Below are 23,570 nucleotides of genomic sequence, written 5' to 3'. Positions count from 1 at the left end.
TGAGACATAGTTTTTTTTCATCCGATTCATCATTAGTGTAATTGAAGCAGTGGGAGGTGGCGGCATTCATACAGTCTTTTGTGTGGATTCGGCAACCACAACGTCCTTGTGTGTCTTGTCGATGTGTTTTGCGTTTTTTATTTTGTTTTATACAAAAAACCCAGATGTCTGTAATTATTGGAATTTAAAAGAAGAATTTTGTTGTATATTTCTGTTATTGATATTATTTTCTCATTAAATTAAAGAACTCATCAGCTCTCCATGTTTTTTCTTCACATTCTGTAAGCATCATTCGAGCCAGAGAGGGACCCCATTTTATTATAAATTGCAGCAGGAAACATAAAATCTGATTGTAAAAATATGAATTAATTCGAAATGTGATTTTGATTTCATCCCTCCAGTCAATCATAAAAGGTGTGGGATATATTTCCAAATAACTCTAAATCTGTTAAATATCATTTTAATTTGTCACCGATCTGTGCATTTGTGACACATTTTGCTGCTGGAAATATGCAAACTACAAGTCGAGTGTGTATGAATGTTACAAGCGATGAGGTTAAGCCGTAAAATTAAGTCAGGATTTTCTACGATCTCCAAATTTCCAAGGTGTGACTTATAAGAGCACGTGAACAGTTTTTTAATGATGACGATGTGGATTGTCTTGAGTCAGAATAGAATAGCCAATATAGAATCAGTCTCGCAATGACGGATGAGGATCTGATTTTCTGTGTTTTGTACATACAGGACTGTCTCAGAAAATTAGAATATTGTGATAAAGTTCTTTATTTTCTGTAATGCAATTAAAAAAACAAAAATGTCATGCATTCTGGATTCATTACAAATCAACTGAAATATTGCAAGCCTTTTATTCTTTTAATATTGCTGATTATGGTTTACAGCTTAAGAAAACTCAAATATCCTATTTCTAAATATTAGAATATCATGAAAAAGTATACTAGTAGGGTATTAAACAAATCACTTGAATCGTCTAATTAACTCGAAACACCTGGAAACACATTTTCAAATGTTTGATTTTGTTTTGCTGTTATAAATCTTTTTTTTTACTTGGTCTGAGGAAATATTCAAATTTTATGAGATAGGATTTTAGAGTTTTCTTAAGCTGTAAGCCATAATCAGCAATATTAAAAGAATAAAAGGCTTGCAATATTTCAGTTGATTTGTAATGAATCCAGAATGCATGACATTTTTGTTTTCTTAATTGCATTACAGAAAATAAAGAACTTTATCACAATATTCTAATTTTCTGAGACAGTCCTGTATATTCATTTAATTAGTTTAAGTGTCTCTCCTTCAGTTATTGCAAACCTTTGGGAAATAAATGCATTGCTGACGAATAAAGCAAATCAGTCTTTTAATGAAATCTGCATCAAGCATTAGAGTAAAATATTTAACCTCCACTAGTGGAGACTAGACACATTGTGATATTGAAATAAAGGGAAATATATTAGAATCTGCATCAGCATCAATATTGGCTGAAAAAAGTATAAGCAGTGACGAGAGAAAATAAACTTCTCTCCAAAACCCTCCTCTTCTTTTTTTCTTCTTTAAAAAAAAATCAATAATTATTTCAGGTTCTTCGTGTGAACAACACAGTTGTCTACGTTTGTATACTTTATATACTGTATTCCCGAATTTATGTTTTGACCAATTCTTTGCTACATTAAAAACGTACACTGCTATTGTAATTCCATGCAGAAGAGAGAAAATAAACGTCTCTCCAAAACCCTCTTTTATTGTTTACCCTGCAATTAAAAATAATTGACCACGTTGTTACTATTTTAATTAATAATAATTAAAAAATGTACTGTATATCTATGTTTTTATTTGTAACATTAGGTTTTACGAAAGCAATGTTGTTGCCCCACACCAAAACGACATCTCAGTCACTTCCGCACATTATTAATTAAACCCTGGTATCAGATCGGCCGATTACCAAAGTCCAGGTATCGGTATCGAGATTGAAAAAGTCGGATCAGTGCATCCCTACTAACAAGTGCCATTATCGCCATATTTAAATGATAATCCCCCCCTCCCTTCTCTATGACAGTTTTTCTCCCCACATGGTGAGGTCGTGAGGAACAACTATGAAGTCGTTGGTCCTGGACGACACATCATATGAACCAGTTGGTTTCGAGCAGTTCCAGCTGAGTACGGCTGCATCCTACAGACAGCGTTTTCATTTGAGTTGTTTAGCTCCTGCTTGTTTGAGCAGGTACGGGTTCAGTGTGGCGTTCACCGAGTGTTGATGGCCACATTCAATCAAGTGGCCATTAACCACTCAGCAGTTTACAACTCTTTGATGAATAAAATGGTCGACCGCGTTTTGTCTGAGCCAACACTGTATTCACACGCATATAAAAACGCCCTGTCGTTGCCCCATTAGAAGTGCTCTCTCCAGTGATTTAGTATGATGTGGGCAGAACAGATGCTTCCAAAGTCCCAAACTTTTACGTTTGACATTTTCTTTTGTGTCTGGTTGAAGTACTTTCCACCAGCAGAACAACTAACAATTTGCATCAGTTGAAATAAAGAAAGGTCAGAGATGGATGTCGACAGGTATGAAATGTAATGCACACTTGAGTGTGTGGAGGGGCTATAGAATGTTTCTTAAACACCGATCGGCAAGATAATTGGCTTGAAATCCATTTATGAGAGATTGTGTTTGTGATCATGTGACTGGTCCATATAATATGCTTCCACCCAAACAACGTGTAGGTTCAAGTGAGTGTGTTTTCAAACACCACTCGGTAACTCACAAAGGGAAGCGCCTACAGGTGTCACCCATCATGGAAGCTTCAATGTCCTCATGTTTATGAGGGCTGAGATAAACTCAAACAAAAACAGATTTTGCGAGACATCTGAAAGCCAGGTTGGGAAGCCATGCGATTTTATTCATCTTCTTTCAAACGTACAACACATGTAAGTCTCTTTTCTTTCTTTGCTAACTCCCAAAGAAAAGGAACATTTGACTTCCCCCTCATGGGCAAGAGCAATCTACTCCAAAGGAAACACATTAATATTATTACTATTATTGCTCGAGAATAAATATTTGTGAAAGCATCTCCGGCATTTCCATTCAGGTGTTCTTTTCCTCCAATTTAAATGCACATAAAGTAGCATATAGACGAAACCTTTTCGAAGCTTTAGATGTTGGGGTATCCTAGCAGATGCATTTGGCACCCGACCAAACAGCCTTTTGGGAGCTTGTTGGCAGCCACCGGGCAGCCATCAATGAGCGTGAGGTCAAGCCTTTAAAGAGCATGTCAGTGATCACTCTGCCCTCATCTCCGCTACCTACTGCATCTCCCAGGAGAGGAGCAGCTGCGTGAAATTTGATTTCGTCCCCACCAAGCACTACTTAATGTACACACATATCTTCAATGGCTTCTCAGTATTCCTGTTTTAGTTATTTTTGTGTTCCAGCATGAATCGGCTGGGGGAACTGAAAGAGGGATGGGTGGATGGGGACGATGAAGAGAAATCTCGCTCCGTGTAGTCGGCGTATTAAGGGTTATTAATGTAAGCCTTGAAATGTCGAGGCTTTTTGCTGCAGTGCTGCACATTTGCAGCCATGAAGGACTCGACGTATGAAGCGGTATCCCTCAGCAGCCTTCTGTTTGAGATGAAGCGTTTCTACCTTGATAAAAACAGCTGGCTAATGTCCAGTATCAACAGCAGTGACGGGTGTCATCCAGATCGATGAAAGAAGCTTTATTTTTGTTGTCGACATTCATCAGCGACACAGTTGCCACATTTGGTCGTAAGTGTATGCACTTCTGTGTTTCTGTTAAAAAGCCTCTAATTTGGAAAGCACATTTAAAAGTGTTTACAGCTGATTCTGTCCTTTTACTTTGTTTTAGTGATTTGTATTGGGGGGTTTTCTTCATAAAAACACACATTTAAAATGTAAAGTAAATCAATTAGTGATTTTATGGATTACAACAATTATGTATTTTAAACTGTCTAGATGTATTTTTTTTAAAGGTAATAATTCATCTCTAATATCTATTTATGTTGTTGTGAAGACATCTCATTTAAAAAACTGGATTTATTCAAGTTTCTCAGCAAAAATGGCATTTTACGAGATTACATTTGATCACATCCTTATTTTCACTGAACAGAGCCTGAACGCATCATAATGAAACTAAACAAATCCTTCGTAGCTTGACCATTATCGGGGCTGCCATGGTTACCAGCTCTCCTGTTGATTTAAACACGGGTTGGTTGTTTTCAATGTAATGTTATCAGAGAACAACTAGAAAAGCATAAATGCAGATGCCCTGCTTGCTTAGTTACTAAATATCGCCGGACTTATTTACAGCAATACGAGTTTCAGACAAGGGCAGAGGAGGGAGTTTATTCAGGGTTTTATCCTTTTTTGTCGTGGAGAGATTTATCCCCAAACACAAGTCTGGTGTCAAATTACTCCTTCCAATCTTAAGCGCTGGGAATCATTTTGCGGTTTGTTACCCGTGGAAACGCGGTGTTTTTGTGTCCTCCGCTTCCTCCCCCATAATTGGGCTTTGCCCTCAGAGTGATGCTGTTATTAGCTGTGCCTGGACATGCCTACACGTACCACACAACTGGTAAAAAAAAGAAAGAGGGCCTCTTAGGCGTGCCGTACTATGGCGTTTCAACACACAGCGCCTTCCAGAACACACCACAGTGGAATTTTCCCACTTTGTTGGATACCATTACACATGAAAAAATCTGTCTGCCTCCAGCTTCTCGCTGGCAAACTGGAGCTACACTCTGTGACCCCGTTTTCATCCAAATGCAGCACAGACGGACTCTTTGCGAAGCCTATGGGCTGACCTTGTTTGAGTGCAACAACTCCAGCACCCTCGTCAAGGCTTGATGAGCTGACTGAAATATTACTCTATTGTGACACCAGTGCAAGTCCCCATAATATTTCAATGAAGCCAAAGTCGTCTTTGTCTAAGTGACCCGCTTAAAGACTTAGTAGTCGGGTTGGGGCAAAAATTCAAGACAGTGTTTTTGTCATTTATGCAATTCCCTGCCATAAGCACAGCAGAAAGGTTGAATTATCTCTGCAGGCGATAGTGTCTATTCCACCTCCATAGCAGAAATAAGGACTCTAATTACAATCGACTGGTGATTTTTTTTCCACTCCTTGGGGTCTTATATGCCGTTCTCTCCCTAGCGCTGCCTCTTTCACACGGGCAAGGAGAAATCTCGAGGCATCAGTATTCTGGCCTCGATTATAGTCATACAAATGGAAGCACTGGCTCCGAGCAATTACCCCACGGGGGAGCAGGACAAGTATGAGAGGAAACGAGTGAGACCGTTTGAGAGGGGAGTGATGCAGGTGAAGGAGAGTGCTCAGATATACAGAGGAAAGACAAAACGCTCAGAAACAGAGGGGGGGGGGGGCACAGAGGGTGGTGACTGAATGGAAAAGGACAAAAGAGAGCGTGAGCATGACGGAGAGCGGCAGAGTCAGAGAGGCTGTCACCTGTGAATGGTGCTCTAAAGTGCTGTGGCAGGGGGCTGTCAATGCAGAGGAAAACAGAAAAGAGGGAAGAGAGGAAGAGGAGATAAATGTGACATGGTGCCAAAGGAGGTGTGTGTGTGTGTGTGTGTGTGTGCGTCTGGCCCGACACAGCGCTGACGTTTTTGAACCCAGCCCTGGGAGATCTCCCCCAGCTAGCCTGTTAATAGTCATCACCGTCATCATCCTCATCATCATCCTCATCACGATAATCATTGCCACAGTCAACAGCACACACAGAGGACCCGACCCGGTCACCGGGGAGCAGGAGCTGTGCTCAGGAAGTTGGAAGCACAGTAAAATGCACCCGGGCTGTCCTTGGCCCGGCATACGTCCACTGAGGAAGTTTGAGGAACTTCACTGGGTGAATCACCAACCAGGTGTACGGCTCCGCTTCGTCCTCTGCCCAAACATCTCAGATGAGTTTCTCTAAATGATCCTGAGGTAATCGTACAAGTCACTGCAGTCTTTGTTCACGACAGCAACCGCCAGATTGACAGTCCCTAGATTGCTTACTCTCCTCATTTTGGCCCAGAGCAATGTTCTTTTGTGTCTTGTGCCACAACGCGGTTGATCTGTCGGTGGAATTGTTCTTGCACGAGTCTACATGAATTGCACCGGCTTTGTGATCGCACTGCTGCAGCATTTAGATTTTTGTTCCAGTGGAGGAGATACGGAGAGCAGATAGCGGATTCTGAGTTCCTGTTATCTACTGTCCGCCTCTATGCCGTGGCATTATTATCAACAGCATCCCCTCAGAGCTGCTGGTGAGGTTCAGCATCGTGTAGCTACACAAAGCAACAGTTCACTTTTGTCAGTGGCAGCTGAAAGTTCGTTTTTTAAATTCAGTCTTTTGTACTTGCGAAATGATATGAGGATGTGTGACGGACATGACCCCACACACCATAAGCAGGTGCCACATGCACTTGAAGCCAAGTTTATTCTAGAAGTCAAGGTTTTTTAAAGGAGAAATTATGTCCACTGATTTAACAGAATATATTTAATTTATTTTAAACGATGCCACATATTGCTTATTGGTTCCACTAGGAATGCGACATAAATTGTCATTTAAGGCGTAATTACGTCTGGCTCGGAATGCCAACGAGGCAGAAATGCAAAGGCGTTTACTCTGAAGGGGGAAAGAACACCAACCGGCCTTTTGCTTTTAGCCCCATTTCCAACATGCTCCTTTTTGACCAAACCACCTCTACCAGAAACACCTCGCTTTCAAGGGCCACGGAAAAATGTTCAAATATTTTCTTCTGTTCAATCAACACATTTTAAGATCGTCGTTGGATCTGTTGAGAACGGCCTCTGTGTTTCTCGTGCTCTCGCCCTCGCAGTCTCTCTCCTCCATGTCTTTGTTAGTGACGTTCTTTCTTTCATCGTCAATCTCTGGCAAGTGCTGGCTGCTGTACTTGCTCATGCTCGTGACAGCTCCTTTTATTTAGCATTCACCATGCAGATGACAGTTTCTATAATGGCATTTTAATTATCAAGCCATAATTGTAATTTCTTTTTCATGCTCAAATATATGAAAAAAACCGATGTTCTCAGGGGTCTTACTCCCCCGCAACATGTTTTATCTCAAATGTCCCCAACATTAAATTATTATTGGAGTGATGAGGTCTGTTGAACAATTTTGTAGTCACTGCTTTTTTGTAATAAAGTGCAACAACTAACATTGTGACACGTCTTCTACTGAGTAATCTGACTCCTCGAGATCACGTCTCACTTGTCATGTCTTTAAGCTCAATGTTGGAGTCGGATATCATCCTTAAAATGTGTATTTGTCATGCTGCTTGACACCACTTTATTTCAGTTTTTCCTGATTTTCTAGATAAATATAAAGTTAAAATTGACAGAAATGTCAGCATAGGATGAATGCAATACACTGTATTTGGGTGAACACAGAATCATAAGCAGCTAAAATGTACTGGTACCATATGGAGGTCAACATGGAACGACTCATTATTGGACATGGGATTCCAGCACTATATTAATTTGTGAACACTAATCATCCTGCTTTTATTTTAAATCCCATGTCTGTATACAACTGCAGTATTTCAGTTTTCTCTCAATAGAAGAACTTAAAATATCATCTTAGCTGCTGCTCTGCAAATCTCCTGCTATAAATGCTGGTAATGCAGCATTATAAATCCTGGCCGAAATTCAGTTCTATTGTAAACTTGCTTTTCCATTATCTGAGAGTGAATAATGATTTGCATTTCTGTTAATGGCTTCTTGTCACATTATCAGCTTGTACAGTATAAACGCTGTGGGTGCTAAAGCAATGTCCTCTCTCTGATTCACCTATTGCTGCTGTACTTTACAGTGTTTTAAAATGCCGTTCTATCCAATGTGGTGATTATCATGCCGCTGCAGCCAGTTTCCTCGAACCTTAGTATTTTAACAAGGTGACTTTGTGGCAGTTTTTGTAAGAAATTGCATAGCGTGGTTCCTCCAGTTCTGGTCACACAGCCTGTTCTCAGGCCTGTTCTTTTCGCTCACCCCCCAGGCCTGCTTTTCTGTCCCTGCTACTGCAGAAAATCCTTTAACCTCTGATGTCATTCTCCCACTGCGCAACAGTGTCGGGCTCTCGTTACAATGGGTCCTCCACACTGCAGTGAGGACGAAGAGCTGTCAAAATGCACCTGAACATCACAAATGAGCACGCAGACCCGTCTTTACAGGCCCAATTCCCAGCACCACCAAAATACACTTTACCACAGATTCAAACGGGCGGGACTCAGGCTAACGAGAACTATTAAGGATAAGATCTCCTATCTTAATTAATAGTGGGCTTTGGGCTCTCACTACCGAAGATTAGGCAGAAATTGCTTTGATGTATTGCTCACAATTATTATTCTGTCACATAAAGGAAGGTGCTGAGTTACCAAGCATAATTTCACACATTGCTAGCACAGCATTATATCATCCTAATTCATCATACGTGGCAGGTATGATGTTGTAGGTTTCTTGTGTTACATACAGGAGGTGAAATGATGCATCTGTTTGCATGGTGACTCTCACATGACATGGACATGCATTCCTCCCCAGACATGACAATAAGAGAGATTGCATTACAGATCTAGGTCTACGTATTGTGTATATTTTGTATAAATGTAAATATACCTTTGTAACAACACTAGCTATAAATACATATAGTGTACAAATATACAGCTGTAAGCGAGTAGAGTGATTTGAGGTATGAACTCTTTTTAAGCTGCCGATGCTGACTGTTGGAACGGGGAACGACCATAACCGAGAAACCATCTTCCAAGTCAAAATATTTGATGTAAGAAAAATGCAAGGTTGGAATTAAATTCCTATATCATAATATTTGATTTTGACTGAATAAAGAAAAATCTTCCATAATCAATCTTGACATTCAAGCACCCAAACCTGCCCAACAAAGCATTAGATATGCATTAAAACATATTGAATAATGTATTCGAGTTCCCCAGAAGGGAAAGCTGGAAGCAGAAGTACACGCCAAGGTATATAGCAGGGTACGGTTTATGCTGATCCATGTTACATTTTCTGGTTGTCCAATTTAATACATTTCTGAGGAAGTGATTTAACAATCAAAGAGTGGGCTGGTTGACCAAATATCGTATGAAAGACGTTTGAAACGTGTCACTGACAATCTGTCCGATCTAGTTTGAAGAGCGAGGCGTGATTGGCTTTGGTTCATTCATAGTCGGACGCCTCTCTTTTGGATGTTTCTACTACAACAACAAAATCTGTACTGTACTGACACAAATATTTAAATGGATAAAAATATTGTGATTTTATATTTTTATATATATATAAATACATACACACACTGTATATACAGGCTGTTAAAAAATTCAATTATTGATTAATAATTAATACATGATGCTGTACTGTAGTTTCAATACATGACATGATGGGTTTATGTGTACGTAAGCTCCCTCGCTTATCTATGCTGCACCAGCGTTCATGTGCTGAACCAGCAGCGGGCAGAAGCCACTTTAGGCATTTCAGATGGGTCTTGTACTGTCAGCATCCATAAAGATGACAAGGGAGCCTGTATATTGGTAGCTGGGTCTGCTGCCATGTGTCATCTGTTTCTTTAGGGCCCATCTAAGGGACACGAGGGGACAGGATCTGATTCAGCTCTGGGACAAAAGGCTGACCAGTCCCAACAGGCTCATTGTAATGTCAAATAAAAGCATTGGAAGCCTTGTTGGCACAGAAAATCTGGCCACACATTGTTTCGGTCCTCCCTCTTCACACTCGGGCCACATCCAGACGACTACGTTTCCATTTGAAAACGCATATGTTTTGCTGCGTTTACACTGAGCATCCACACTAATCCGGAGATTTAGAGCACCGAAAACGGAGGAGTTTAAAAAGGCATCTGAGGAGTCATACGTTTGTAGACTGCGGGGTTACCTCATTGTGTGGACGGCGGGCGTAACCAGATAAGTTGGAAAACGATGACGTAAACATCCGCGGTCGCTACTTGATCGGGTGCCTTTCCCTGATTCCGCAGTGAAGTCCACACAGAAACTGTAAACAAACAAAAGTATAAATGTTCTCTGGTACAACAGGGACTTCAGGGAGTGTGATAGGTGTGTTGATCAATATTATTGACCGCATGCATGCGTGAAAAGTAACGTGAGAGAATATGCGCTTTAGAAGGTGATAGTAAAGAGGCATGACAGTAATCCTCGATGCCATCTGAGAGGCCAATATACTCAACGTGACGTAAACTCTGCACTGTTGTGTCATGGTTGGCTGTAGGATCAGAAAGAGTACGCCACCTGATCGTTGCCTTCTAAAAAGTGTCAGCTTTTGGAAATTGTGCTCCAAAAAACTAAAAATATATATACAATTTGACACACAGTGAGTCTACAACTGAAAGAAAAGACTTGGAGGGCGCAGCTTGATGCAGGAAACTGTCCATAGTACGAACACAACAGGGTTCAGCCGGGCATATGGGCAACATGCCTGCCTGCTTCAGCCTTGGAGCAGCTTTGAATATCACTAGTGACAAAGACTTATACTGCCTTATAGCTGCAACAGATGTCTCTTTCGGCTTGGTCAATATCAAAGTCCATCCAATCAGCCAGCTGAAGGCCAGCCACTCTTTGTGTGAAGTATCAAGAGAGAAAGAACTGTTTATTTCTCTCGTGCCTTGCATTTACAACTGTGTTATGAGAACTGCTGCATAAAATGAAGATGCTGGACTTGACAGTCTGCCAAAACAAAACAATTGGATTATGAGCTTAAGAGAGAGAAGGCACATAAATGGTGGGCCAAGAATAGTGACATTTGCAGGAGCAGGGATTCTCTGTCTTCATTTAGATAGTGTTAAGTCTCTCTCTTTTTTTTCTCATAAACGTCTGTTACATATTTATACAGGAATCGCATACAGTCGCTATAAGCTGTACACATGGAGGATTCATTTAATCCTTTAGTTGTATGTATGGGTGTTTGTGTGAGGATGAATGGAATTCATTTTTATGTTAATTTGTATTCATTCTGTATTTGTCCCATTTACTCACTTCTACAATGACCCATTGCTGCCAGACTGAGATATATATATATATATATATATATATATATATATATATATATATCTTTCCTGTTGTCTGTGTGTGTCCATATGGGTTATACCCAGGCACGTGCACAGATAGAGCCCTAGTGGTGCTCAAGCACCAGCCCCTTTGCCCTGGATGAGAAAAGTGCCCTTTTTCCTGGAGACACATTTTTTTCATTCATCCGTATTTAAGAATAAAAGTTACTCTCTCTGTCATCAAGTCCCCCCAAATGTGTTTTAATATCCGACGGGGCATTTATTTGAGTTCTTGTGAGAATTTCGCCTAGACCCGCTCCGCGGCGCTCACGAGCCCCCCTCCTCCCCCCGCTGCGCTCCTCCCTCCTCCTCCTCCGCGCAGTGCTCCTCGCGCCACGAAACGGCTGCACCTCCTTCTCCTCTGACCTGCAGCACCAGACAATCAGGTCATGACGGTGTTTGTCCCCTGACGTTGTTTTGTGATAAATCAACCACAACATTAGCGCTGCTGAAAACATGACGTCACAACTGGTCCGACGTTTCCTAAAAAAAATAATAAACAAAAACTCAGAAATCCGTGATTTCAAAGCCTTGTCCAGCTGTTTACTGACGTTAGTTATGTTTAGAGAGAGGGAGAGAGAGAGAGAGAGAGAGAAGAGAGAGAAAAGAGAGAGAGAGAGAGTTCGTATTTCTATTTAACGGGCTAGTCTAGGATTTGCGTGGCCAGACTGAAAAAAAAATCATACGGCCTCTCTGGTATTGTTCAGAGGGCCGGGCCAAATGTGGAGGCGGGACGTATCCGGCCCGCGGGCCTTAGTTTGAGGACCACTGCTCTTGGCTGTTGATGTCTATCAATATCGCTCATTTTGAAAATGACGTCAGAGGGCAATACGGATCCGTATCAGACCAGGAGGAGGGCAATACGTGGCTGGCATGAAGTCCCATTAGCCAATCAGAACGCTTGTACTGTTGTTGCTATATAATAATTCATCTTTATTCATAAAGAACATGTAAGCTAGCGGTCTGATGCTGCCCAGAGGAAACGCAGGTCGAGGAGAGCATCATCAGTGTATTGCTGCTTATGCTTCAACTCTGTCAGAATTTTTTTTTGGCATTGGGTGCCCTTTTTTGTTTGTTTGAGCACCTGCCCCAAAATGTCTGTGCACGTGCCTGGTTATACCCCTCCCTTGTCACTTCCACCATATGTTCCCTCTCGTGCACATTGGTGGCAGAATCACACACTGGAGTAATTCCAGATTAGTATCAAATAGACTGTGTTTGAATCCTCTCTCCCTCCTGGCGCACGCTTACCCCTTGTCCCTTCTGTTTAAAGTCCCTCTCTCTTATACCTTGAAGGTCTAGCATTAAGTCATATTCATTGTTTGCACCGTAAAGTAATCTTATTACCTCAGCCCCGTGAATGCATACAAGGTGCGTGTACAGGACTGTCTCAGAAAATTAGAATATTGTGATGAAGTTCTTTATTTTCTGTAATGCAATTAAAAAACAAAAATGTCATGCATTCTGGATTCATTACAAATCAACTGAAATATTGCAAGCCTTTTATTCTTTTAATATTGCTGATTATGGCTTACAGCTTAAGAAAACTCAAATATCCTATCTCTAAATATTAGAATATCATGAAAAAGTATACTAGTAGGGTATTAAACAAATCACTTGAATTGTCTAATTAACTCGAAACACCTGCAAGGGTTTCCTGAGCCTTGACAAACACTCAGCTGTTATAAATCTTTTTTTTACTTGGTCTGAGGAAATATTAAAATTTTATGAGATAGGATTTTAGAGTTTTCTTAAACTGTAAGCCATAATCAGCAATATTAAAAGAATAAAAGGCTTGCAATATTTCAGTTGATTTGTAATGAATCCAGAATGCATGACATTTTTGTTTTTTTAATTGCATTACAGAAAATAAAGAACTTTATCACAATATTCTAATTTTCTGAGACAGTCCTGTATGTGCGTGTGTGTGAGTGTGTGTGTGTGTGTGTGTGTGTGCGCGCCCGTGTGTGTGTGTGCAGTAATGGTGTCACAATAATTTAATCTACGTCTCTTGTGGGAAACAATCCCGCTTCTAGCACTGCCCCAATGTGCATCACTTAGTCGGGTTCAGTCCTGGGGCTCAGGAATAATTCTGTTCAGAGGAGTGTGTGCAGGACCAAGAGTTCAGATCGCAATATTTCTTGCTAAAAAAGAAAAACGTCCAATTTCTTACAAATAAATGTTGTGTCAAAAGCAGCTGGTGAAATGAATAAGTCCCTCTCCCCTTGACATTCTGCACATACGGAGCAATTTATGACTGCATTGTGATTACTGAGCCACATCTGTTAAAACAAAAAGAAGTAATACTGGGAACAGGAATGATTGTTTGGAATGAAAAGTTGAAATTGGCAATTTTCATGCAACCGAATCACTCAGAAGGGGTTATGTGTCACAAAGAGGAATTACGGCTCATTTACTTTTCTCAATAAATCAGCGTTTCGGCCACTCTATCTTTGTTCTCCTCCTGGAGCTGTGATCAGCACTCTCTTATTATGTATCAATCAGGAATAAGGAGGCGTGGGGAGGAGCCTTGCTATTGCCTCAGGAGTCTGGCCTTTGCTGGGCGATTACATATTGGAATAATTATCTGAAAGTGAAAATGTAATTTGCACAATCATTTTTTGTTACACAGAGGAGTTTACACTGCTTCCTAAAGTGTTTCTCCAATAGCAAGTGACAGCTTGAAGGCCAATTAGAATAGAGTAGAGTTCAGTTCTGTGTAATCCAAATATCAAGTAATAAGGGAATATTCAACCAAGATAATTACATTGAAGGTAATAACAATAACAAACCAGGCTGTCCTTTTTTAGGATGTTCATTTCACCATCCAGCATCTTGGTCACACACATTGTGTTTGGTGTGAATAAAGGTCTCTCTCATCTTATCTTATTTGCCTGGCAGCACAAGATGTCATCACGGTTTACTCGCGGCACTGCACGGCTATCTCAGCGAGAGGAGAAAAAGAAATGTCATTTAGGAACGAGGACTTAGCAGCTTTCCCTCCCGCATGCTCCCTCTCACTGCAGTTAAGCTTCACACATCAGCAAGCGAGGGAGAGGAGAGCAGCGGAGGGTGAAAAGTAGCAGTGTGGGGGAGGGGTGAGTAGGGCATGTCTACAATGTAAAGGGACATTTCAGTGCACCCTCGGGGAGCATTGAACAGGAGGTGTGGGGAGTGGGCGGGTCTTAGGATCGTAGAGTGGCCAAACTTCCTCCGAGGTCACAAAAGAAGCTGAGAGTCGGTTTGTGTGTGTGTGTCTTCGTGTGAATGCAGCTGACTATGAATGTGATTGGCCATGGTAATGGGCGTTACATGGGTTAACTAAGGATAGCAGGGCGAGGATCCTGCCATCAAGAGTTTTGGTGACTTGAGTAATTTTTGCAAGAAAAACACGAGTGTTGGTGCTGGTTTGAATGTTCTCTTTATACTGCCGTGGTAGTGGTATGGATGGATGAAAAAGGTATTTATACATTACAGCCCCTTTCACACTGGTCAGAAAACAAAACATGTGGCTTTTAGTAGGAACGGGTACAATTGGCATTTATTCCTGGGACAAGTCACTGCAGTCGTCTCAGGTCTCAACAATCATAAACTGTGGTTTAAGCATTTTGAAATACATAAACAGAAGAAAAAAACATTTCCACTACTTCCAGTGACGCACCAGAAAAAAAACATAACAGAAAGGGTTCCCCGTCTACTGCCAGTGAGAAATTAGTTTTTTAGTTTAGGCTGTTTTTAGCACATTTTCCCATTTACAAAATCTGCATAAACAGTCTAATTTTACAAAAAGAAAAGTGTGTGTGTGTCCATTTGTCTGTGTACTAAAGCTCCTCTGAGTGTCTTATAAGTGTCATGATGCAGTGCTTGGCGCTAGGGAGCTGTGCAAGTAATGGCTTCGCTCAGGCTAGATAATTAGTCAAATGCTGATTTCTACTCGACTTCTATAGGAGCAGAGCCGCCACGGCTAAATGTCCCCCACTGAAGTGGTGCTTATCTCTCTGTGTGGGCTGGGGAAATAGCAGTCTACCATATAGTGTGTGTTAGAGAATGTCTACAGCCTGTATGTGTTAACCTACTTGTGATCTAACATTTATATTTGGATTTGAGTTGTTTGAGGTGCTTCTATTTTGTGTCATCATCAACCTACATGCCATGATGAAGCACAACACTGAAGGAGCTAGCAGTCCGACTGTCAACCGTCCTCCATCATTGACTTCACATTTGCCATTTCGAACTACGTAAAGCTCTCTCTGATGAGAATGTCCCTTGTCTTTTTGTGTGTGTGTGTGTGTTTGTGTGTGTGTGTGTGTGTGTGTGCACAGGAGCTCCAGTTTGAGCGGCTAACCAGGGAGCTGGAAGTGGAAAGACAGATTGTGGCCAATCAGCTGGAAAGATGCAGACTGGGGGCCGAGTCGCCAGGCACTGGTAGCAGCAGGTAATGAGAAGATGAACACACACACACACACACACACACAGAGCAACAATCCAACACATAGCATTTTCATCCTTCACAGCAGTGGCCATATTCCATCGTGTAACCTTATGTCACAGTGATGGAGCGTCCCAGTTTGCGTAACTATGATTGGACTGTGAATGTGAAAAAGTCCCCATCTTGTCCTGTAATTTAGAAACGGACAGCGTCATCTTGGCTTATCGGAAACACGGTCGTAGCAGTTAGCTATTTAAATCTGCAGGATGTTGTCCCGGCTAACCGACTCAAATAATTTTAATGGTAAACTGAAATGAAAATGTAAACGTCTGTGTCTGTCGGCAAAATATTACGCCTATGTTTATCAATGACGGAGCGTGTGTGTGTGTGTGAATGCGCATGATAGTGGAGTGTTGTTTGCCCGGTGAAGCACTGCTGTCAGCGGGGAAGGAGCGGGGAGCTTCTGAGTTTGTTCTGGGAGCTCGTTGCCATCAGCTCAGAGACGACACGGCTTCATCATCACACCTCAGTGAGCGCACACGCTGTCCTGCGGCTCAGACATGCCGGGTTCATTTGGACAGCTCAATACCACATACAACATCCCGATGGGCTTCAGAGAACTCCGTTGATCCTTCAAACACCAGTCCTATATTGTCACATGGCTTGAATGTTTACCTACATTTCATTTGACAAAAGATAGAGCAAATGAGGAGATACGCTGTTCTTCGGGAATGTGATGGCATTGGCAAAAAACAGTCATGAATGAATACTGGTAGTTCTCCAAAATGAACTATTCAATCTAACAAAATACTGCAGAAGAAAACATCACGGGTGACTATTTCGATACATATAATCTGTCATAACATGTATATATAAGTCATAGCAACATGGTTTGAAATGTTCCATGCATGTTTTGTAACATTCATTCATGCATCACTGTTTTCAGTTGCACTTAATTAAACAAGTCATATGTGTAGCGTCTTTTAGGTGTAGTTAAAATGCAATTATATCAAGTGGCAAGGGAAATTACAGTTGAGGTTAATAGACTGTGACATTTAAGAGATTGCTTAATGGTCAGAGTGTTCAGGCATTATTAAAATATATAGAGTATTTTTTTCTTCTGAGAGGAATAGCCCTGTAAAAAGCGCTGATTACTTTATGACAATACTGGAAGCCTCTTTATTACCCAAACAGCAGTACGGGCCTGTTGAGTTCATCAGCTTGGCAGTTTCTTCTTTCTCCCCTGCTGCCTGCTGTATGTATAATGTATCAACGGTTGTTAGCACCTTACTGACCACAGTATTTATGTAGAACACTGAATACTAATGTCTTTAACCAAGGCTAGCAGCAGTTTTAGATGAACCCCATGGTATCACCCCAGGCCAAGTGTTATTTGCATTTTTTTCATTTTTTTTCCACAAATGGTCACGGGATGCCAGGTTTGAGCCGCATTGGTTCCCAAATAGACCATGATATTATTGTGATATATGTGGATACATGACACTTAATCTGAAATGGGGCTGTAATGACTCCCTGTGATCTCTTCTGACTTTGTGATAAAAAGATATGCCCTTACACAATGCAATTTTGTACTCCAGCCTGCATACCTACACAAATTGCAGAACTCGGGACCCAGAGTGTCAATTTCCCCTTTCTTCATTTTTAGAGAGGTGCAAGTATGGAGCAGCTTCAATTGGTGGCAAAAAGGTCTGGACAACAGCTCTCTGGAAATAGACACAGCCAACCTCCTCTCATTCCCTCTTTACGGTTCTGTGTTTTAGACCCCACATTTAATGTATACATCCACGCCAGTGATCATAACTGGAGATATAAGCGACACGTTTCTTTCCTGTGGTTGTCCCATAGTCGCTCACTCATCCAAGATGCATTTTAGAATAAGAGCTGGAGAACTAGACAGTCTTTCTTTCAACAATATGACTGCCTCTTGTATGTATTTTTGTTTTTTAGGCCTTTGGGCCCGAAAACGTCCGCACAACCTTTTAGAAACATTGGTCGTGTTATTTCTAAACTGTTCCAAACTGTTGACTCGGAGAGCCCTGCACGAGATTTCCAATGGGTCTGGTCTGTTTGTCTAGGCACAAATGGCAAATAAAACTTTGAATCTTGAATCTTCTTGGTACGGGTTGAATCAAGTTGAAGTATTCAGGTGTCTTCAGTGGAAATCTAGCTTTGTTAAACAGTTTTTTAAATAATCCTATTCTAATAAGGAGACAGGTTCCCCATGATGTTTTAGAAATCCGGTTTGTGACAAAAGATGTAATCACACTTTAAACGCAGACACTTTTCCTTCTGTATCCATCCACCACCTCCTCGGGACTCTTAAGAGAAAAAATGCAACAACATTTTCACACCTTTTTAATTCAAAGACAGACATAACAAAGAAAGTCAAATAAAATGAATGTCACTGGAGATTTGTGTGTGAATTGAGATGAGCTTTAACCATCGAGTTCACACTGCTTGGCTCAATAGCTCAGCGGGACGCCGGCAGAGGTGATGGTGCACTTTAAGGTTGTAATGGGAGTCATTCCATTTCATGACACCTCTAGAGTTGACCGCTCCCTTCATTTCTACCAACATACAGGGTGTTGTTGTCAAACTTTAACTTGACCTCAAGTGAAATTTGTGAAAGATGCAACCTCCACCCAGCCAGAAGGAGTGTGCTTTGAGGTTCAGGCCTGTAGTTTATCAGCATTTTATCGGCATCATCATTATGGTCACCATTCTTCTACTACGTCTGTTATGGTTCAGTATAGCACAGCTCCCCAAACTTCCTCTTTTTAATTGCCTGCATGCTCATTACAATTCTGAGACATGCTTCTTAAAGCTCACAGTGTCACCTTTGATGGAAGAATAGCAGCTGTTGCAACATCGGGTATTGTCCAGAAATAATATAGTCGTCTGGTTCTGCACAATCCATGGGCCTAGTGTTGTGATGATACCAGCGGATGAAATAAGATGCTCAACTATTAATCCAAAACCTATTTGCTGGGTGGGTTCACCAGTAAAACTCCAGCTACCGGTTGGACTTTACGCTTCCCCTGTAGCTTTCCTACAGTCGGGTGTGGATGCCTCAGGCCAAAGGTCGCGAGGACCTTTCCCAAGGGATTGAACAGATTTCTGCCATAGTCTTCTGGGAACTTGGTCTGATGCTTTCCTGCTCTTTTCTTGCCATGAAGAATGATTCCTCATCTACTGACCGAGGCTGATCCATCATCGATCTCCCACACACTTCCTAGATCCGATCTGATTTTGCTGCTTGGTGTCCTCAGTGTTGTGGCTGAGAAGTCACAGACGGTGACCGCTCTCTGGCTCGACCATTATTCTGCCACATTATTCTCTGGAGACTGAGTATCTCTCTGGAATATACACTGGCAAGCCGGTCACGATTGCTTTAAGATGCCAGGATACTGTTGACTTGTACACTCAGTGTGTGTGTGTGTGTGTGAATATACTGTATGATCACTTCTGTCTTTTGTCTGAGCTCAGCTTTAGCTCCCATCCGGATGTGTCCAATCCTTTGGCCATTTGTACTTTTTAGCTTTGTTTATTAAGCTAATTAAGTGGAAAAACAGCTTCCAGTCTCACAGTTGTAGAATATCTCTTTTTATGCTGATGGGTCCTCAAAACACGAGCTGTCACCAAAAGCACCTTTAGGTCTGGATAGACACAGATGACAGGATCTCAACCAGGGATTACCCTCTCCGACCCTTTTAGTGAAAGGCCCAAGGGAAACACACATGAAGCTGAAAGGTGTCTCTTCCACATCTCTTCTCACCGTGGTGTCTATGGTTTGTAGTGCATGTATTCACTTTTCCATCTCCTGTTTTCTCCCGTACAGCTCGTCTGAGAAGTCCCTGCCTTGGAGAACTGCAGGTATGTCAACTCAAACGTGATCGATGTTCCTCTTGCGAACAAAATCTGTTTGCTGTCCAATTCTAAGCAAGTTTACATGCATTTTGATCGTATGAAGCATCCTCTACACTCACTCATTGGTAACCTGATAGTTACACATGGGGAAATATGTGTTCAACAATTAATATGGAACAACAAATCAGTGCTCACCCCAGAGAGTTTTACTATAATAATAATAATAATAATAATCATTTATTTTATATAGCGCTTCTCAAGGCACCCGAAGTAGCTTTACAGAGTCCAGTAGTCATACACACACACAGTCATCCCGGTGGTGGTAAGCTACATCAGTAGCCACAGCTGCCCTGGGGCAGACTGACGGAAGCGAGGCAGCCAATCAGCGCCTACGGCCCCTCCGACCGCCACCAACATTCATTCACATCCATACGAACCGGGTGAGGTTGCGGTGCATGTTTTTATGATGGTGGGGGGAACCGGAGTACCCGGAGTCAACCCACGCAGACACGAGGAGAACATGCAAACTCCACACAGAAAGGACCTGGAACGACCGGGACGACCGGGATTCGAACCCAGGGCCTTCTTGCTGTGAGGCGACAGTGCTAACCACTGAGCCACCGTGCTGCCCTTACTGGAACAAAATGGACTCAAAATGCCACCTCCCATCAGGGACACTTGTTACTGTGGATATTCATATCAGTATCAACATCATTATATGTAAGTGATATAAATACTTAATCTGATCTGTGTATTGTATTTTTAGCTTTTCTTGTCTTTACGATTCACTTATTTATCATATCTTTACTCTTTGAATATATATCATACCTGCAAACTTGTCACCTTTCGGTGAAATTCACCGTTTTGAACTCAAAATTTTTGGGGGGGGGGTGGTGGGGGGGTGGTCACCTGGCCCGCTGCCGTTGAGATTGCAGTGAGACGCGGAGAACATGTGAAGTGGTGCTCTTCGCAATAAAACATCTTTGATGGGACGTGTCGAGTCTCGGCCAATCAGCGTTCAGATGTCCACAGCGTTTGGGGGTTCAGGTTAGCTTGAATGTTAGCCCGCTACATCTGCTGCTGTCACGCTGCACGGTGCATCGATGCTAACAAAGTACCCGTACGTTAAACACCATGTGATTTAGCATTTTTTTTTTATCGATACTTCATTAACCCTCCTGTTACCTTAACATTTACTAACATATGTTACCCTCGGGGTCAATTTGACCCCAGCAATTAAAACCTCCAGAAAATTATTAGAATTAATATTGTTTCCCAAGTTTAAGTGTCAGGTACTTTATGTTTGTTTGTTGACTACCTAAATAGCCCTTTAAATATATAAAAAAGTTGATATTTCTTATATGTTTGACACCTGACAGCCTGGAGTCAAATTGACCCCAAGGAACACCGACATTAAACATTGAATGGGGTCAAATTGACCCTAAAGGTAACAGGAGGGTTAAGAGAGCGATCAGAGCGCACGCGCTGCTCCGTGTCGAGCTGTCTGCGCAGCTCACAGCCAGAGAAGTGGCGCAGCTTTAGAGACCGACTTCGGCTTAAAAAATATAAAGATGCCAGAAGTGAAATGTTTCAGTCTGTAAAGCTCTGTAACTCTACAGCTGCTCATCCTGATGAACTGTGTATCATCTGGTCAGAGACTAACAGCCTCATAGTGTATCATCAATGCTATGATGGAACCATGTAGTTTCATTCATATCTGGCTGTAATAATACTAATATTACTGCCATTTGTTAAGTGTTGAAAAAGTTGGTAAAAAGTGAACCATACAGATGTTTTATTTATTACTATTATAGATCAATATACCAGTATCGTATTTATGGTATCATATTGTTTTTATGGTATTGTATCGAATTCTGGTATCGAGTATCATGATATTTATGGCAGGTATGGTATAGAAGTTATAATGTTAGTATCGTGACAACCAGGTAGAGGCAGAACAGACTCAAGGAACAGAGTCATGGCTCAGCAGAGCACGCAAGGCCCAAAAAAAGGAAGTTGGTTCATGAATGACTTTAACCATATTATAATGAAAATATATATTTGTTATTACTATTATTATAGGGCCCGAACAGTCAGTGCGTTTACATGATGGTATAATTCGAATCTTGCTTTAGTCGGACTATGCTATCTTTTGGGGGATCTGCTGTTATCCCAATATACATGGCAGTGAGTAATTCGAATCATTGGCTGAAAGCATGTCATATCCGATACGATAGGCGGCGCTGTTTTCATTACAACTCGTGGTGATACAGCCATTTCCGCTTGACCTCTTCACCACCACCAACAACAACATTTCGAGAAAGATGGCGAACAGAAAGCGAGGCGAAGCTACATCCCTCTACTATTCTTCCATGGTGTTAATAGGAGTACAGCGAATGCAAATGGCGCTATTGGCTGAGTTGAGAACGGAGAGAAGACGCCGTCGCCGAAGGTACACGGAGAATTTAATATATCGTCTCTTTCGACTTCCGGGTCACGACATGGGAGGGAGGGAGGGGGGGAGGGAGGAGGGATCTCGAGCATGCGCAAAGACGCAAAGTCCAGTTCCGAATCGAATTCAGAGTTACATGCCGCGAGAGTCGAATTATCAACTGGATCGGACCGAGCTATCCAGGGGTGTTAATCGGACCGAAGTCGGACCGCACAAAGTCCGACTTCGGTGTTTACATGAAACGGATAATTCGATTTCAGTCCGACTAAGCCAATAATTCGATTGCATGTAAACGCACTGACTCAGTCAGGGTTAGCGGCGGTCAGGGTTAGCGGCGGTCAGGGTTAGCGGCGGTGAGGGTTAGCGCCGGTCAGGGTTAGCGGCGGTCAGAGTTAGCGCCGGTCAGGGTTAGCGGCGGTCAGAGTTAGCGGCGGTCATGGTTAGCGGCGGTGAGGGTTAGCGGCGGCGGTCAGAGTTAGCGGCGGCGGTCAGGGTTAGCGGCGGTGAGGGTTAGCGGCGGTCAGAGTTAGCGGCGGCGGTCAGAGTTAGCGGCGGCGGTCAGGGTTAGCGGCGGTGAGGGTTAGCGGCGGTGAGGGTTAGGGTCAATGATTCAAATTACTCACTGCCATTAGGAATGCGCGATATAAACGATATAAACGATAAAAAATGGCCTACGATAGAGATCTTAGTTATATTGCTCTATCGCGATATTGCATGTTTGACGCGATCTATCCATGACCCGCGAAATATAAAGTGCCACGAGTGTCACGATGTGTACAGGATGTGGACCCAGCGGATGTGGACCCAGCGGGACGGGCGGTGATCGCGGGAGGCGCGAGGCAGGAACGGGTAGGCACTAGGCAGACGGATGATCGGCTGGCTGCTGACGGAACGAGTAATCCTCTGGCGGGTGTACATTACGTATAACAATAACGCATGTGACAATAGTACAATGATCCCACAACTCGTGGGTGTCAAGCTGGGGTTCTTATAGTCCCGTTGATTTGTGATTGCTTGCCGGTGTGTGCGCCGCGCGGCAGCGGAGTCCGAAGCCACGCCCCCCACCGCGTCAAGCCCGGTGACACGGTCGCGACCGTGACAACGAGCTGCAACCGTCTGCAACGCATCGTCCGCGAAAGTAAACATGTTCTTTAGTTGACATATATGTCCCTTATACTGGAAGTGTATTCTTTATTCAAAAAATGTATTATACTAATTTCATGTTCATTTCAAAATTGTATGTGTGCACAATAAATGTTCTCAAAACGACATACTAAGTTTCTTTCTTCTTTTGTTTTATACATTTAGCAGTTTGGCTTTCCTTAGAGTCTATGTAACCTGTTCTGAAATGGTTCTATTATGATTTACAGTATATATCGTGATATATATCGGTATCGCAATAGCTGCAATGTATATCGCAATATGGATTTTAGGCCATATCGCCCATCCCTAACTGCCATGTATATTGGGATAACAGCAGATCCCCCAAAAGATAGCATAGTCCGACTAAAGCAAGATTCTAATTATACCATCATGTAAACGCACTGAGAGATGTAGATAGGGACATGTATGTGATATAAGTAAGGCTCAACTGTTCCGCTAAGCGTCTGTTAAGTCTGTGTGTGTGTGTGTAGTACAGTTCAGGCATGTTTTACATTTC

The 23,570-nt window shown here is 42.2% G+C and overlaps 1 protein-coding gene across 2 annotated transcripts in view; it reads left to right on the top strand.

Annotated features, from left to right (window-relative positions):
• Positions 1 to 23,570, top strand: part of pkp4 (plakophilin 4) — an 81,508-nt gene that overhangs the window by 17,626 nt on the left and 40,312 nt on the right. For both annotated transcript variants that reach the window (XM_056426550.1, XM_056426542.1), the window contains exons 3-4: positions 15,464 to 15,576; positions 19,430 to 19,464. In XM_056426550.1, coding sequence (XP_056282525.1) covers positions 15,464 to 15,576; positions 19,430 to 19,464 — 148 coding nt within the window. The remainder of the gene's footprint in view (positions 1 to 15,463; positions 15,577 to 19,429; positions 19,465 to 23,570) is intronic.

This window comes from Pseudoliparis swirei, chromosome 2 (assembly GCF_029220125.1).
Source record: "Pseudoliparis swirei isolate HS2019 ecotype Mariana Trench chromosome 2, NWPU_hadal_v1, whole genome shotgun sequence".
Lineage (NCBI taxonomy): Eukaryota > Metazoa > Chordata > Actinopteri > Perciformes > Liparidae > Pseudoliparis > Pseudoliparis swirei.
This window is presented reverse-complemented; position numbering and strand designations above follow the sequence as displayed.